The 13,381-nt window shown below is 43.9% G+C and overlaps 1 protein-coding gene across 2 annotated transcripts; it reads right to left on the bottom strand.

Moving 5' to 3' along the window:
• Window positions 1–920: 920 nt before the first annotated feature.
• On the bottom strand, window positions 921–9,595 carry LOC149306499 (cytochrome P450 2W1-like). Of its 2 annotated transcripts, XM_089539964.1 has the most exons (9): window positions 9,390–9,595; window positions 7,696–7,858; window positions 6,900–7,049; window positions 6,326–6,483; window positions 4,788–4,964; window positions 3,131–3,272; window positions 2,353–2,537; window positions 1,769–1,910; window positions 921–1,327 (listed from the first exon to the last, which is right to left on the bottom strand). In XM_089539964.1, the coding sequence occupies exons 1-9, from the start codon at window positions 9,585–9,587 to the stop codon at window positions 1,140–1,142; spliced, it is 1,503 nt and encodes a 500-aa protein (XP_089396090.1). In that variant the 5' UTR covers window positions 9,588–9,595; the 3' UTR covers window positions 921–1,139. The 2 variants fall into 2 exon arrangements, with proteins under 2 accessions (XP_089396090.1, XP_089396091.1); XM_089539965.1 differs by lacking the exon at window positions 921–1,327 and having other exon boundaries at window positions 1,781–1,926.
• Between the last annotated feature and the right edge of the window lie 3,786 nt (window positions 9,596–13,381).

Below are 13,381 nucleotides of genomic sequence, written 5' to 3'. Positions count from 1 at the left end.
AACACTCTACAAATGTTATTATCATTAGTTACTGGGAGTGAGGAGTCTGATCGATTGAGATGCATGTACAAAGACCAGGAAAGGACTAAGAATTATTAGACACACTTGGGTCTACTTCATGTGTCCATTTTGGGGAGACAGTGACTATGACCCCAAAGACTGGCTAGTCATAGACAGGAACCTGCAAGTGAGCTTAACTAGTGCATCTGCCCTGGCCTGGCTCAAAATGAGATCCTATTGCTGTACAGAAATAGTATGCTATATGTACATGTACGAAGCACTGAAATATGGCTAATCAGCAGTGTGTTAAGAAGAGTTTGTTGCTTGGGTTCCCCATTCCACTGAATCGGCCCTTGTTTTCTGTGAATCGCCTGGGAGAAATGAAGGCCTCTGACTTCATGAACCCAGCTGGGATGACATGCTGGAAGGACAAAGAAACAATTGGGAGATGGGCAGCTGTAGCTGAATGTAGGGAGGCACTAGGTGGCAGTGGAGGGAAACAAGAGGACAAGGAATGGTACAAAGAGGCTGGGGATACAAGCAAAAGCAAAACTGGATTAGATTCTATACAGTATATTGGAGGGCTGGTATGTGGCTCAACCTGGCACATCTCTGCCTATAGAATTACTGTGCTATGCTGAATTGTGTGCATGTTCCCCAGTGGCAGGTAGAGAGAAAGACAAAGAGAAGAAATTGGTACCAAAGAGGTACAGTCTGCACTTTTTCTAGATAAACCAGGGGTTCACAACCAGTGCCCCCAGACAGAAAGTGTGTCCGCTTAGGGTATCCTAATGGGCACATGCCAACATCAACTCCCCTGTCCCTAGTTTATACTGAGTTCCCTTTCTCCACTGCTTCTCACACTAATTTTTAGCCTGCCTTATATTAAAAAGAATTCAGGGTATCTTAAGGTTGAAAAGTTCAAAATGATAAAAATAATTTAAATAATCTAAAAACATATAAAACGTAACAGTGAGTTAGAGGAGGAGGTTGGTGAATGATATTTCCAGGTGAATGAAATGTCTGTGATGCATGGGACTGGGGCCAGGAGAGGTTAGCTGGCTTTGGTGAGTAGACATGAAGGATTCCCTCTTCTGCATATGGATCCATCTAACCAAATCTTGTGTGGACCACCTTGTCTAGTCACAGGGCACAGCACAGGTAGAGTACGGCCGCGGCCGCCGAGTGAAGGCAGGTTCGACAGTGAGATCCAGGTCTGACTCTGTCATCCCAGGAGGAGGTCGAAAGGTAAACTTCTGGAGTAGCCCAACAAAGAAAAGGAAGAGCTCCATCTTGGCCAGGCTCTCCCCAGCGCAATTCCTTCGGCCTGCAAGGACCACAAAGTGCGGTGCTTTGATTAGAAACATGTCATGAAACTGAGGCAGAAGATGGAAAGTTAAGAGAAAAGAAGGCAGATATAAAAAGCTATCAGATCTGCCTGGGAATTTTTCCAAAATGGGATTATAAATGAATGAAAATCCTTATATTATAGGAACATGATCATCAACTGTTTCAATCATGCCTCATGGACAGGGAGAGCTATCTTCTCATGACTGATTGAGATACAAAATCTAATTGTTCATTTTGGCCTTAAACTAACATTACAAGAAAGGAAATGTACAGAAAGCTCCAGTGGTCTCCATCCTCACTTCTAGGGCCCCAATTCCTCTCTAACTCAGGAAAAGGGCTATCAGTTATGTAAAGATATGAAATGGGGAACGATCCTGGAAACATTTCATTTCGTGCCTGCAGGAAGAAGCTTGGTTACCTATTGAGAAAGGAACGAAGGCTTCTTTCATCACAAAGTTTCCTGCTCCATCCAGAAAGTGGTTGGGGTTAAACTTGTTGGGGGTCTCCCATTGAGTTTGGTCATACAGTACTGATGTGAAAGAGGCGATCACCATCGTGCCCTGAGAGACGGATAGACTGAGGTTACAAGAGGGGGAAAGTCAGTACAATGGTCAGGAAAAAGGTTCTGTGCCAGAGCTTGGAAAAATTAAGGCTATGTTTTAAAGACAACAACCTGCAGAATCTCAATAATAAAGATATGACATTACATGTTCATAAAATCAGGACTAAACTGTATTCAGCCATTCCTGTGGATGTTGTGGAAAAGGAGTAAGAGTGGGTTCTCTAGCAAGCTGGTATGGGGCTGCCTAGGCAGCTCTTTTGTCTACTAATAGCTGAAGGATGGTATTTTCCAGTATTTTTGTAGGAACTGACAGCGAAGGCTCCTTTGTCTGTATGTGTTCTAATTTTTGGAAGCAACCTTGAGCCCCCGTTTGAAAGGAAAGGTGGGATAAAAATGAATGATGCCCCCAGGTAAAGGAATCGAGACAGTGCAGCTCATACCTTGGGAATGAAGTAGCCACGGAAGTGGGTGTCCACAGCAGTGCAGCGCGGGAACTGCGGCACGACGGAAGCAAATCTCTGCACCTCATGGATCACGGCTGTGGCAAAGGGCATGCGCTTCTTGTCTTCATAGGTGGGGCCCCGCTCTGATCCAAGGACTCTCTTGATTTCCTCCCGGACCTTTCCTACAATAGGAATTCTCTGACAACGAGGGGCCCAAAAAGAGAGCTAAGCATGACTGTCCCTTTCTTTCGACATCAAAACCTCTATGTAAGCACTGGTTCACATGTGTTCTTAACACAAAGGGTGTATGTAGCAAGGTGCAAATCCCAGTATTGAAAACCCAGGGTATGTGTGGCTGAACAATATCAGAATGTGGTCAAGATAGCAAAAGCTATGAATGTAGAACTGCACACAAGCTAAGGGAGGCTGCAGCAGTTTGCTTTTGCTGGCGCCTCTTACTAGCAGAGCAGCTCTTTATATCTTCAGGCAAAGGAAGATATAAAGGTGGAGAAAATGATGTTGGCCAGCATGAGGGTAGCCGAGTAGGAGCAGAGAGCCCCTGGTTGGTTAGCCTTCTCTTCTTTGCCAAGGGCTTAGGGCAGAGGAAAAGCTACAGCACCAACCCTGGCAACACAGACGCATCCCTACTGAGAGGGATGCCCTACATGTCTATGCAAGACAGGCACTCCGTCTTCATGTATGTTGGAGTGTTTTGAATGTTCCTAAGAGAAGTCAAAATACAGCGGGGTTGTCTTTTTTAAAAAAGCAAGCTTACGTTGAATCTCTGGGTATTTCATCATCAGCAGAATGGCCCACTGCAGTGTAGTGGCCGTCGTCTCCGTCCCGGCCATGACAAGGTCAAGTACCGATGCCAGTATATTGGCATCACAGAATATGCTCTTGGATTCGCTTTTTTCCTGAGGAGAAGAAAGAAACGGTGCAAAACGTGTGATGTCTCTGTTCTGCGTTTTTTAAAAACAGAGTTCAAAATAACTAATAATATCAAAGCATGATAAAAAATAGCCTGATAAAAACTTCAGTTGAGCATTGAGAAATATAGATTTAGGCGGGTGTGTTCATGACGTCATGAAGGTATAGCCTTCAGACGGCCCTTACCTGAATGCCGCCATGAACACGCCGCCCGCACGCCCCAAGCGGGAAGAAGTGGCATTAAAAAGGTGCTGCTTTTCCCCGCTTCTTTTCTATATACTGCGCAGCTGCGCATCTCCGTCTGTAAGCTGCTGCACCGGTACGCCAGAATTGTTACGCCGCTAATTTAAGTTGCCCATTTAAAAGCTCCGAGTCAGCTGTGTCTCATAATGAGTCGGGGTCCTGGAACATGCGCAGTTTGCACCGAGGCTCTAGAGCGTCAGATGCCATGCAGATGTGGAAGCTCCAGCACAGCTGCACTCTATTTTAATGCTCGTAACCCTAACCCTAACCCTAGAGCAACATGTACGCATGCGCTGCTAGAATTGGGGAAAGTTTGGAATTTAAAGTGAACCCCTACACACATTCCTGCGCCATTTTCACCTAACAATAAAAAAACAATAAAACTTTAAATATTTACATATGTACAAGGGAGGTGATGGGGGCTGGCAGGGGGACAGCGGTGGCAGCGGCGACAGTTGTGGCTGTGCATTGCAGATTCAGCAAGAGCGTGGGGACCAAAGGAGAGGAGGCATCCATGATGCTGGTGACACTACCAACATGCAAGCGGACAAGGATGCCAACACCAGCTGATCACCAGCTGGCAGGAGACCACCATTGTTCTTGGGCAGGGCGAGGGAAAAAGTTTAAAGGGGCCTGGGTGCTTTAAATGTGCACATAGGCTTTCTGCCGCCGGTGCTGAACGCCGCAGCTGCGCAGCTGTGCATCCGCCAGCCGGCAAAAGAAAAAAAAAAGCCCTGTTTTTGGCCGCCCGTGCAGAACCTGCCTCTCTCTTTGCAGCATCCTCCGAGGCGGCGGTATGGAAACTGCGGGTCAGAAACGGCCCCAGGTGAGGCGTTTTCACTGCCCCCCATGTGGAAGCCCCATACACCTGAGCCACGCCCCCGGGGCGGGCGGTCTGGAGGCTCCGTATTCAGCAGAATACACCTCCAAGACGTCTTCCCCTGCCCGTCTGTACCCCGCCTAAATCACACAAAGAAAAGAGGCAGGCAATGTGAGCAAGGGAATGAGAGCAGAGCGGCAAACAGAAGAGTTCTAGGTGTGGATGAATTTCAAGGATCCAGTCTGTTTGTTGCTGGAAATTTGGGGAATGAAGGAAAATTTCATGAGAAGATCTAAATTATTAGTTTGTGGGGAAGGGAAATGCTCTCATTCTCCTCAGCAGTTACAACTCTGAGTATTCATCAGTGCAAGGTTGGATTTTGTAGACATTCAGTTGTCTACAAAACAGTCATTACAAGTGAACGTATTAAAGAAAATACCTCTTCTTTCTGTTTGAGCAGCATTGCGTCAATGTAGCTCCCCACAGTATTCTCGCTGACACTTTGCTTGGCAGCCTGGATGTATTTCTTCAGAATGGCACAGGTTTCCTCGATTCTCCTCAAGATAATCTTGTGTGGTTTCAACAGGAATCCAAGGTATGGGTAGGCATTAAAAACCTAGAAAAGACATGGATATTTATACCCCAAGGCAAATTGAAAGTGACATACAAGCTAGATCTTTCAGTATTTACATGGCAATGTCATCAGAGCTACATCTCCATAATCTCCCTTTCTTAAGGCTAAATGAACCCAATTCTTTCTGCTGTTCCTCAAAGGTATTGTTCCCAGACACACCAATGCACAAATACGCACTTACCATCTAAGCTAGTGGCCATTGAGGCTACTGCCACTTTTTGGGCAGCAAAATCATTAGTGATGGACTGTGAGTGAAGAAGCAGCTTCTTTTGTCTGTCCTGAAGCAAGTGCCAATCAGTTTTACGCTGGATGATCCCCAAGGTCTGTTGGTGGGCTGTTGTGGCCCAAGGAAAAGCGCCAAAGATGTCTTCATCCAAGTCTCGGGAAGGTTTCGTTCTTCAACATTTGGGTTTAATTTAAATGCTGGCCCAGATTGTGCAACTGAATCTGCGTGGGAGGGTTGCAGAGACTTTCAGAGCAAATGGGTATGTGAAAATGGGCTGGCTGGCATGAGCAGTCTACACGCTCACACAGACACTGGGATGGGGAGCATTCTTTTTTCCCTAGCTAGATTTGAGGATGGCTCTGGCTTTTTTTAGTGCTGATACCACTGGTGATTTCATAGAATCATAGAGTTGGAAGAGACCCCAAGGGCCATCGACTCTAACCCTGTGCCATGTAGAAAAACAGAACCAAAGCATCCCTGACAGATGGTCATATAGCCTCTGTTTAAAGGTCTCCAAAGAAGGAGATCCCATCACTCTCCAAGGCAGTGGAGTCTTCCACTGTCAAACAGCTCTGACTGTCAGGAAGTCCTTCTCATGTTGAAGTGGAATTTCTTTTCCTGTAGTTTGCATCCATTGTTCTGGGTACTACTCTCTGACAGCAGAAAACAAGGTTTGAAGGACTATATTCTCTTTTATTAATCTGCTTGTATTTTGAGAACTTCTGGAGAGGCCTTTCTCTTGTCTCCAACCCTCTTATTGGAGGGAAGGATCTTCTACAATTAATGTGCTGGACTCTCATTTGATGTTTTATTGGTTTTGACTTTTAACTGTTTCAAATTGCATTTTTTGATAGTACAATTATTTTTTACTTTAGTATGCCTGAAATTTTTAAACTATGCATGTTTGTTTTAACTGTTGGAAGAGGCCTTAAGTCCTGAATTGGGGAAAGGATGGGATATAAATAAATGTATAAATACGATAATGAAAGTGATGATGGTGCAGGAACCAAGAAAAAGCACTTCCTCCGAGGGTCCTAATACTTAGCCAGGCTCCTTTAGAAAATGCACTCTTTCAGATTGTCTGGACCTAAGCAAAAGTATAGGAAAGAGCACCTACATGTAAAAATGGTTGTCCCAGAAGGGACATCACTTCATTGATGAGTCTTAGGAGAGTGACGAAGGTCGGGTTGGCATAGTCAAACCTGTCTCCAAACAGAAATGAGAAGGTGATGTTTGTTGGTGCAGCAGAAAAAGCCTTTGATTCAAACTCTTCACCTAAAAAAGGAAAGAATGAATGACAGGTTATCTCTGACTTACAGAAACTCTAAGGTGAACTTATCACAGGGTTTTATTGGCAAGGCTGCTTCAGAAGAGGTTTGCCATCACCTTCCCCTAAGGCTGAGAAAGTGTGACTTGGCCATGGTTACTCAGTGGCTGAGTGAGGATTCAAACCCTAGTCCCCTAGTACCATGCTCAAACCACTACACCATGCTGGCTTTAAAAAACAGGGTTTTCTCAGCAAGATACATTCAGAGATGGTTTATCGGTGTCTTCCTCCAAAGGTGAGAGAGGGAGACTTGTCCAACATCATGCACTGGGTTTCCATGGCCAAGTGTGGATTCAAACCCTGCTACACCACACTTTCCCCCTTTGTCAGACTGGAGTGATGGAAAACAAAAGAACTGCATCACCTTTAAAGGAGTTGACCATCTCCGTTAGAAAGTGGAGCTCTTCGAGAATCCTCCCCTCCATTTGCTGTTTCCCCATCCCGAGCTCCCGCAGGCACGACAAGGTGAATCGACGGGTGGTTTTCCACAAATCCCCATCAGAGAAGAATATGCCTAAGGAATGTATCAGATGTGCAAAAACAGTCATGGGGGTTTCATTACATGGAGCAGAATGGCTGCCTAGACTCCAGGAAAGGGTCGGATTGCTATAAAACTGCTGCCTGGTTGTTGCTTCTGCAGTGCTTCCTTTAACTTGGCTCCGAATCTGCCATCTTGGATGAATCATCCCCTTGATGTTTGTGCTGACTGTTTATTTGGTATTTTCTTTTCAACAAAAATTGTGTGTGTGTGTGTGTGTGTGTAGTGGGTATTTTCCCCTTTTAGAAAAAACAAACCAAGTGTTTAAGATAGGTGTTCACATATTTACTGCTCCCAAATCCTAAAAAAAACAATGCAAGAGGGAGACTTTTCAGTCTGATTATCAGATCATTACAATTCCCAGTTTTGGTTTCCCTTTCTCTGTTCTTTTCATGATAATTAGTGTTTTATGGTTTCTTTAAAATGATTTCTTCCATGACTTCAAAATTTCCAGAAATTTTACCCTCTATACAAGATTCAATTGAATAAAAAATCAGATATTTCGGGGAAAGGACCTAAGATAACTTCAGATATCTTCAGATAGTTGCCTTTCCCTGGCTTCTTCAAATTGCACCTCTATAGCACAACTTAAGTATGGTGTAAACTCCCAAGATGGCATTACCCTTCTCATGCTGGACCAGGAAGAAGATGGGGATGTAAGGCCTTTCTATGAATTCATTGTCTTTGCTCAGGAGTGCCTCTTTCACTGCCTCATGGCCGGCCAGCACCACAGCCTTCCGTGGACCCAAATGAACCGTGAAAACTGGGCCATATATTTCTGAAAGCTGCAAGGGAAAGAGCAGGTTCAGTACCAATACTATGACAAAGGACACAACAAATCATTTGCTAAGAGCCGGCGTAAGAATCATGGGGCTCTCCAGATACGCCAGGACTACAGCTTCCAGCATTTGGCACCTTTGGGTATGCATACTCTCTAACTGTCTCAGATTGGCAGGAACAGTCCTGACAAAACCCAACACTGTTTTAAATTTAAAAACCATCCATATTGAAAACTTTACAGTGATTATACAAAGGTTGTAAGCTGGCTTGTTGCACCCCAGGCGACCACAGGAGGATGCCAGAGAGCCAAAACAAAACGGCATTTTGAAAAACGTCACTTCACGTAATGTGAAGTAATGTAAATACGCCAAAGGCACCAGAACCTGTCTGATCTTGGATGCTAATCAGGGTGGACCCTGGATGGTACTTGGATGGGAGACTGCCAATGAATATTAGGTGCCTTTTGGAGAAAGGAACTGGCAAAACCACCTCTGACTATTCCTTGTCTAAGATAACCTTATAAAATTCATGGTGTCACTTAAGCCACCACTCAAAGGCACATTCACAAATGCGCATTATATGCAGATTAGTTTTAGACTCTGAGTAAGGAGGAGCGAAGATCAGAGGAAGGGATATCAGTGATCTAAGATATGCAGGTGACACCAGAATACTGGCAGAAAATGACAAAGATTTGGAACAATTGGTCAAGAAAATCAAAGAAGGAAGTGTAAGGCAGGCTTACAGTTGAACATTAACAAAAACAAAAATAACAACCATGGCGGATTTACATAAAAGCAATCTAAACAATGAAGAAATTGAAATAAGTAAAGACTTCCCACAACTTGGATCAATTTTTGGTCGGAATGGAGATTGCAGCCATGAAATCATAAGACTGGGAAGGGGAAGGGCAGGTATGGAAGAAATAGACAAGAACCTCAAGTGCAAAGATATAAAACTGAACCCAAAAGTTAGGGTTCAAAGATTTAGCCTGTTAGTCTGTAGAATCAGTATGTAGGGAGTTCTTGTAGCACCTTTAAGACTAACTGAAAGAAAGAAGTTGGCAGCATGAGCTTTTGTAGACTTAACTCTACTCCCTCAGATGCATTTGCTGGAGTGGAAGTGAGGGACAGGACTATATAGGTTGCTGATGTGTGAGAATGTCAGTTCAAATTCAAAATCTTTTGTGTATGGAAATGTTTTAATGATGGTCGCTTGTGAACAAAGGCATTGGAAACTAGCCTTCGTGCATGGAAACGATGTGGCAAGTGCAAAGATATAAAACCAAACACAAAAATTAGGATCCTCCAAGCCATAATATTTCCTGTCACCTGTATGGATGTGAGAACTGGACAGTGAAGAAAGCTGATAGGAAGAATACTAATCTATATTTTCCCATCACTCTTTGTTCTTCTGAGTTATAGACAAAGCATTTCTCAGAACTTGGGCCAAGGGAAGAGACACAGTCATCCATGCTAAAAACAGAAGGCTTTAAAGCAGAATTCATACCCATGAAAAACAACCACACTCACATCTTACCTTCATAAATGATATATCCTGCCTTGTAGGGTCTACCAAATGCAAATTGCCAATGATGGGGAGTGGAGGAGGACCCGGAGGCATGCGCAGAGATGACTTCCCTGGGTGGGTAAAAAACCAAAAGGCAGTTAATAGCAGCAGTGCAAACAGCAAAGCAACTGTTCCAGAGCTGAAGAGGACTGATGCCCAAGGAGTCATGTTGAGTCCGATTTTCGGTGCAGTGGAAGGAAACAGTCTAAAACAGTGATGCTGAATAGAAGATATTTATCCAGCCAGTGTCAACTTGGCAGTTCCTTTAGCATTTTATTAGGCATTGCACAATCTCTACAATCTGCACACACCCTCTTTTATGACACAGGCAATGTTTCTCCAAGCACAGAGACGCAAATCGTGTTGTCACTGAAAAAGGCCTACCGCATTCTCAGAATTTTTAGTCAAATATTGGCAATTCCTATCCTCAAGTAGGTTCTGCTTCCAATGAATCTTCCAGAGAAGAGGTCAGCCATTTGAGACCAGATTCATTCTGCATTGGGAAGGGAAAGAACGTTTTTAATGACAGAGAAGGTGGTAGTGATAATAGTGACGGTCCTCTCAGTATCGTAGGGCAATTTCTTTGATGCATCGTCAGCTTTCCTAGTGCAGCTATCTGAAATTCTTTTAACTGCGGTGACTGAAGCCTTGTACATGGAAATCTGAATCTAAGACTCTGGAAACCCCCAGCTCTGCCATAAAACCCACTGCAGGACCTTGGACAAGTCACACACTCTCAGCCTCAGGGGAAAGCAATGCCAAAACCTCCTTTTAAAATGTACACTTTGCCAAGAAAACTCCATGTTAGGGCCACCTTAGGCTCGCTGTAAGTCAGAGATGACTTGAAGGCACACAACAACAACAACAACAAAGTCTTTTAAAACTTTTGCACTAGATGCTGTTTTAGATATTTTTGTTTTAAGTTGATAAGTTGCTTTGGGTCCCTTTGCGGGAGAAAGAAGGGATATTAATCAAGGAAAGAAAGAAAAATCAAACCAGATATACAGTACTATGATATTTAAAGCAAAGGTGGAGGAGAAAATTCTGTGGGCGATGGCTTTTCAAGTGATTCAGAAAACCTGTATTTGGTGCTTTCCTTAAAACATTTAGGGTCCCTGTGGCAACTCTGTGAAACGTCAATAACTAGTAAATTTATAACTAGCGTGCGTGACCAGGAGGCCGTTCCAAGACTCTCATGGCAGACTGCATTGAGTCTGCTCCACGGATTGTCTCCCTCCCTTCTCAATTCTGAGAGGGTCCCCTGGAAGGAAAGCAATTCTATTGACCTAGACTGAAGCAATCTGTGGGATGGAGGCAAAAGACCGGGTTAAAAATTAAATCCGAGGGCTGCGACATTTTACCTTGAAGGCAATGACCCTTGTGAAAAATTAACCATCAGCAATGTCTGTGGAACTAGGCCATTTTCAGTCGTATCGACACTGGCAAATTAACACAGCAGTGTTGCTAAATCGATGCACTGGATGTCCTCAGTTGAAATGTCACTGGGACCATGAGTTCAGTCTTTTTGAGATTTGTTCACTGCTTCAAAAGATGTCTCAGTAAAGTGAGCAGCACATAAGTGGATTGAACGAATCGACGCACAAGGTGACTCCGACTGTGTCTAACCTGCTCTTTTCTAGAAGTTTTGGATCATGGGTCCCATCATCCTTGAACACAAATCACTCATGGCTGATGGGTGTTGGTGTCCAAAGCACTGGGACAGGGCTTCTTTGAGGAATGTAGCATCTTGAATCTCAGAAGAAGTAACCTTTCTATACAACTAGTGGAATTCAAATTTTATCTGCTGGACCTTGAAATCCTTGTTCCAAGTGCCACATGGCCAGAAACACAGCACATAACAACACAACAACAACACCCTGAGAAAATGCAGCCCTGTGGCTAGACCGCTTTACTATGTAAACCACTTTGAAATGTTACTAGCTTAAGCAATATATAAATGCAATCAAAGCTGATCCAAAGCAGTGTATAATTTTATAACGTAAATTTTACCTCTGTCTATGAAGTGGAACCGATTTGTAGAAGTCTTTTCAAAGGCATTGCACTCTTCAGGAAACGGCCGTATTTTTCATTCACAGTGTTTAAAAATGCTGTAAATAGAATAGAGACAAGAATAATAATTACAACTTGCAGTGGAGGGCAATGACAAAAAAAAATACACCTTAAATACACTTGGATATAATTCCCTTGACTTTACAGTCATGGAGCCACAAGATGTCACTGCCATATTGCTTCTTAAGTAGCTGTGATATTTATTGGGTGACAAGTCAGACCCAGGGAGTACAGTGCTTCTCTTGTGATGTGTAAAAATGAGAAGCAATCCAGCAAAGATCTGGGCACCCATTCACCTTTTCTCCAAGGCAATGGATTGAGAGCCCTAGTGTGCTTACTGGTTTTCTATGCTCTGAAAAGCCTCCATACAGGGTCACTCCAAGCTATGATTCCATCACTACAGAAGGACAGTAAACACCAGACTTTCTATAAAGGGCTGGTTAATGCATGCTTAATAGTGAGCTCAATCAGAATTCAGGAGCAAAAAGAGCTTTGGTCTTACCTAGCAGGACTCTTTCTGTACCTGTAACTTGGGAGGGAGTCACTTAGTGTGGACAAAGCTTTTTCTTGAAGGTAACAAGTTTGAAAAGTGCTGATCTCCAGGAATCCAGCTGTTAGCAGCTCTGCCAGCAGCAGGAGCTGGAAACAAGAAAAGAGGCCAGCATCTTAGGTATTTTGGAAAGGGCACAAAACCTTTAATTGCGTTGGATCTGAAACAATCCCACAGAGTTGTGGATAGTCCAAACTGAGCATGAGTCAAGTATAAATTACTTCCTAGGTTGAGAATGATGAGAACCTAAGGTGAGAAAGACATATTCCAGAATTCCTCAGACTTATACAATTGGGCTTGTCCAAGTACCATTTTTATTTGGTGCTTCCAACAACAGTCATAAGTAAAGCAGTTTCGAGTCCAGTGTTACTGGACAAGCTTCAGCACCAATAACCAAAACAGCTCACTCCCTCCCGCTTACAAAATGTTCTACTGCCATTCTTCCTGGCTTTCCCTTCCTTTGTATCTCATCAGCACAACCACTTCCAAGTTTTTGATCAAAGAGCCAGCCCACTTGGGATATTCTGGGGAAAGGAATTAAGCAACGCAGCAGAAGGAATGCGCATCCCCTGAAGACCACCCCAGTTGCTGGGACTAGATGACCGATGTTCATGAACAGGCTCCCCCTTAACACAAAACATCAGAAGTGTGTAATGTCCCAGCACTGATGCTGTCTGCTGTGCTATGGGACACACACAACTGCAGTAGATGTATCTGGAACATGCCTCTCTCTTGGACATTTATGTGGGAGTTGTTTTGCCCTTCAAATTCTTCCCAAGAATCCACCATTTCTGTAAAGGCTTTGGCTGATCAGTTCTCCTCCCCAACTAAGACAAGGTCTCAGGATGCAGAAAGGTGTCTCTTTATGTTCTGTTATATATTTGAATATGTCTTTGTGCATTTGCAATTGTTTCCCTTAGTAGTTGATTATGCTGAACCTGCTGAGCTGTTGTATATAGTTTCTGATTTGTAGAGGACAGGGGTCTTGGAGACGTCTCCTCCACAGGGTCACCATAGTTAACAACAACAAAAGGTGACCCTACATCAGGGTTGTCAGGAGGCTCTAGGAACTACTGGGTCAAGGCTGAAAGCATCATGCCAATGAATTGTCCAAAAGCAATAGTCTGTGGGCTGTGGTTTTCTTAGTCACCATTTTTCAGAGGGGGCTGCCATTGCTTCCTCCACAAGGGACAGAGTTTGACTCGCCCAAGTCACTCATTGAGTTTCCATGGCTGAACAGGGATTTGAACCCTGGTGTCCAAGAGTTGTACTCCAACATCAAAACCACAACACCAAGTTGGCTCACTGTTGGGTCACCAGCAACTGAATCCCATTTGAACAT

This window comes from Sceloporus occidentalis, unplaced genomic scaffold (genome assembly GCF_023333645.1).
Source record: "Sceloporus occidentalis isolate IW3139 unplaced genomic scaffold, rSceOcc1.0.p SCAF_10, whole genome shotgun sequence".
NCBI lineage: Eukaryota > Metazoa > Chordata > Lepidosauria > Squamata > Phrynosomatidae > Sceloporus > Sceloporus occidentalis.
The sequence above is the reverse complement of the archived record's forward strand: the minus strand, read 5'-3'. Positions and strand labels throughout refer to the sequence as shown.